This window comes from Gavialis gangeticus, unplaced genomic scaffold (assembly GCF_001723915.1).
Source record: "Gavialis gangeticus isolate Ggan-Ray unplaced genomic scaffold, GavGan_comp1, whole genome shotgun sequence".
NCBI lineage: Eukaryota > Metazoa > Chordata > Crocodylia > Gavialidae > Gavialis > Gavialis gangeticus.
The window spans coordinates 17,292,576-17,297,130 of NW_017729031.1; the positions used below are offsets into that span (position 1 = coordinate 17,292,576).

The following is a 4,555-nucleotide window of genomic DNA, read 5'->3' on the forward strand; positions in this document are numbered from 1 at the left end:
CTCCTTCTGCTTCAGGGGACATCAAATCCAGATCCAAGGGTAACAACTTTGTTTAACTGTAGCTTATGGAATCAAAATGGCAAATCTGTCTCCCATCAAAACCCTAGGAAAGTTTGCATCTGGTTTTCTGGGGGTTATTTTTATTTTAATTCATGGTTTTCACATGCATATTATTGGGACTAGTTTGTCCTGGCATACAGTCTGTTTAACTACCCACCCTGTGTTCATTCAATTGGTTTCAGATGGTCAGTCAATTGGTTTCACCAGGGCTTGCAGAAAATGCAAATTTGTCTCATATGATTATTAATTTTGTCCCAGAACAAGTGTAATAAAAGAAACTAAATGTGTATATGTGTTTCTCTTTTTTTGACAGCACCTAATCCTTGTTTGGAATTGACTTGTGAGTTCCTCTGTTTGCTTAGCCCTTCTGGCGCAACGTGTTCATGTCCAGAAGGAAAATCATTGATTAATGGAACATGCACTGATCCAAGCTTCTTGGGTATGTATTAGATAATGTGTGAAACAGAGGGGAGAAATATAAGAATAAATGGTCAATTTCTGTCATGGCAAAAGGCAAATAAACAAGGGTCCAAAACAAGGTGATATTCAATATTTGTAGCAATGATCTGGAACAGAATGTAAATAGAGCAGCAAAATTTAGCGGTGACAAATCTGTATGCATTAATCAAAATGAAAGCACTACAGAAACATCTATTTGGCCAATCTGAATTAACAGTAGGATGGAAGATGGCATTTTATTCACTGTTGAAAAAGAAAGGCAATAGATTCTTAACTACTCTAAAGCATTGCTGATATCTAAGTGCACCACTGAACAACAAACCTTGCCTGCCCAGCCCTACCCACATCAGATACAGAAAAGAGTCAGTGAAGCCACAGTGAAGATGCTTCCCCACTCCAAATTCCTACTTCTGTCTCTGTCTCATTTCCCTATTTGGTACGCAGAGAGTTTGAGTAAGTGGGTGGGAAGTGGTTCTCAGTGCGCTCTCAGGCCTACAGAAGGAGTCTAGACGTGCCCTAAGTTAACTGTTACCCAATTTGGAGACTACCTAAAAGACGATCAGAATACATTAGACAGCAGTGGTCAAAAAGCCATAACATATGTAAAAAGTGGCATAGCAAATAAAATGGAAACTGAAATAATAATTAAATAAATATAATTGAAGCCATTATATACAGTCAAGCTCTTCCAAAGTACTTCTGAGGATAAAGCCACAGTATTCAGCCAACTGTGCATATCAGACTAATCCATCTCTTTGTTTAGATAAACATAAAGTATTCAGTGCAGCTACATGAATATCATCCCTTACATTTAACAAAGTGCACTATAGAGTAGACATAGAAAATGAATGCTTAAATAGCATTGTCCCTTGGCTGAATAACTTCTTTGTAGTCTGATTTCAATTTATGCTCTAGTTATGGATTTTTCTTTCTGGGCTTTTTATCCATTTGCTTCAGATATTAGCTTTTGCAGAAGCTCTGTAAATTATAAACATAAATTTAACAACTTGGGGTTTCAGCACACAGATAAATGCATGTCTTTGCAACACTTTGACATGGCTAAAATAGTATGAAAGGTATTGTAAAATTTTTGCTTTCATGGCTCATAGGTCTTCATCTGGCACTTGAGTTAGACTTCAGTGTTTAAACATTAGGGCCTGCCAAAGAAATGCTGGCTAGGTTGGAACTGATTTCTATTTTAGCTCCTTGATTGACTTCTGGGACTGTAATTGCTATCAGTCTGACATTCTTGTCTGGCAGTCACTGGGCTGATGCCAATTCCCAAAGAAAAGACAGTAAGAGTATTTTAGGTTGTTGAAAGTGAAATCAGTTGTGAATAACCAGGGGGGAGGTTGTTTGTTTTGTTTTGGAATAAGGTGCAAAATAGAGACAAAATAGGAGTGAAATAATAGCCAACTTCTGGGTCTTTGCAGGCAAGTTATTTTATGCATGGATTCTAATTCTATTTCTTTGAGAAGGGCTATATAGTGTAGATAAAGCTTCCCAACCTGTACCCATTCAAGTTGTTAAAAGTTATTATCATCTCCATTGTCTTGGGACACTTTTGGTGAAGTGATATTAGTCAATACCTCTGAAACAGCATTTCCTATCTGGCTGTGCTGTCAAACTCCTGCTAGTACAGCACATTCATCTGGTGTTAATCCAAGAAAGGATTATATGGTAATGATTTTTGTCAGTACGTCTGTCGTAATGTCCTAATCTGAAGTCAATGGCAAGACTCCAGCTGATTTTAGTGAGTTTTGAATTGATCCCTCAGAGAATAGAATCTAGAAACTTTTGATCAGAATCAGCAAGAGCTGTGACATATTTTGTAATTGGCTGTCTACTTTTTGTTGGTGTTCCCTCTTATTGGTTTGTTCACTTTTAATGCATTGACTGTAACTAAACTGTATGAGTGTTGCAATTACAATTATAGTATGATTTATCAATTTTATAAGAAATTACCAGTGAACTGAAAAGTTCAGTTTATAGAACTGAAAAGTTTATCACATGACTGGATTACTTATTTACTCCTGGGTAGTCTTAAAATATGTACTGTTAGAAGCTCGGTGTGCTATTTTGTACTTACAATATAATTCTTTCCCATCACTTAATAAACCTTCCACTTACATGAGTTTAATAGTACATAAAAGTTGAAAAATACATCTCCACAATGTGATTGCACTACTATTTAAATATATTATAATTCCAGTCCCAGTACAATGTGGCCACCAGTTTATCATATAACATTTAGAAATGAATTGACAGGTGCTGTATAAGTAGACAGGAAGGGAGTTGCTAATGAGTTTCTGTAATCCAGTAAATTACAGAAATGTATGTTCTCCACAGCCAAAATCAGGCCAGTCACCTGTAGCCATCAGCTCCCTTCAAGGGTTTTCTTGAGGAAAATTGATATTTAAAGTTTTCCTTTTGATAGCACATCCTTTTGGGGCCCTCTGAGTAGGATGAGTCCCTATGGTTTTAGATAAATGATGCTTTTAGATAAATAAAGCACCTCATGCTAGAGTGCCTTCAGTGGTATAACTAGGGGGCAGGAAATAGAGGTTATCACCCTGGGCACTGACTTGCCAGTTGAGGGGGTGATGACAGACAGACAAAAACGGCTGCTGCCAACAGCCACATGTGCAATTGCGAACCCGAAGTCACCACTTCTGCTTTCTCCCTCGTCACGTTCCTACAATGCTGTGTGCCGTGATTTATTTCTTTAGCCCTATGTATGACTAAGGTGAAGCATCCTGTCATGGCTCTACACAATTTGCTGTTAGTTTTTTCTAGATAAGCATCAGAAAATGAGAGGTCCTTCATAACAGGAAGGTACACCTTTCCAATTATTGCATCTCTAAATTTGTCAAAAAAGAAATTCTTGACTCAAATCCCTTTGGGATCCTGCATACAGTGATTCATTTTTAGCATTGCTGCATAAAAATATTATGATACATTGACCTATCTGCTTTTTCTTTATACGAACAATCTGAGGAATTTTGAATGCTGAATACCCTCAATAGATTTATGTAAATATTGAATCCAGATTGCACATTTTCCTTCATCTCTAATTACTTATCATGCATTAAATCATCCAACTATATGCTTTTACAACTGTACAACCAGCTCCTTTTTAGCTATCATTGTTTGAACCATCTGATTAGCATTTTGAGTGTATTTAACATTTCATAATAAAAAATAGTTCATATCCAATTCTTATTTATGATATTCTTAGAGAAGTATTCAACTTACATCTCCTGTATTTCATTATAATTGATGAAGCACAAATCAGTTTCTAATTTATGTATTGACAGCAGAAGCATAGTTTATGCCTACTGTTTTTCAGGATCTAACAGTTCTCAGATGCACAGAGGAACATTTCAGTTTTGAAAAATGAGTGTTTACTACATTTGATATTGTGCCGCACAATGAATCAAAAAAAGAGGACATTGATTATATTTTAAACGTTTATAGAGACTTATTCTAGAAGACAGCATTGAACAGTGGAATGGGCTGTTTAACACTTAGATGAATATTCTCAATTCAAATCTTTATCAACTATATTTTAAGAACAAACATTTGCTTTCTCTAGGCTAGATAAAGATTTTGAGGAGAGCTGCAAAGATCTGGAAATGCAGCTGTTCTTGAACAAAGCTGAATTTTTATTTTAATGTGGTATTTCCATCAGTCAGTTATTGCTGGCGTTTTCTTATTTCAAACACAGATTCTAGATAGTTCAACTGTTTTGCTGAGGAGTCTGGGGGGGTCAATCCATATATGCGTTGCACCACATTCTAAAATTCTGTCTCCGGCAAACAGTCACTTTGTGTAACCTTTAAGTTGCCGTTCTTATTTTCATCCATCTCCTAAAACAAGTAGAACACATGATCAGAGATCCTGGTTTTCTTTGATCAAAAACAAATCCCCAATTTTTGGATTAAAATAAATAACTCAAAATCCACATTTTCCATGATCAAAATGAAGCACCATTAATGTGTGTGTGTACATATATGTGTGTGTGTGTGTGTGTGTG

At 36.2% G+C, this 4,555-nt stretch overlaps 1 protein-coding gene across 1 annotated transcript in view; it reads left to right on the plus strand.

Moving 5' to 3' along the window:
* Positions 1-4,555, plus strand: part of LRP1B (LDL receptor related protein 1B) — a 2,002,088-nt gene that overhangs the window by 1,912,737 nt on the left and 84,796 nt on the right. The window contains exon 81 of the mRNA XM_019522796.1: positions 374-499. Within this exon, the coding sequence (XP_019378341.1) occupies positions 374-499 (126 nt within the window). The remainder of the gene's footprint in view (positions 1-373; positions 500-4,555) is intronic.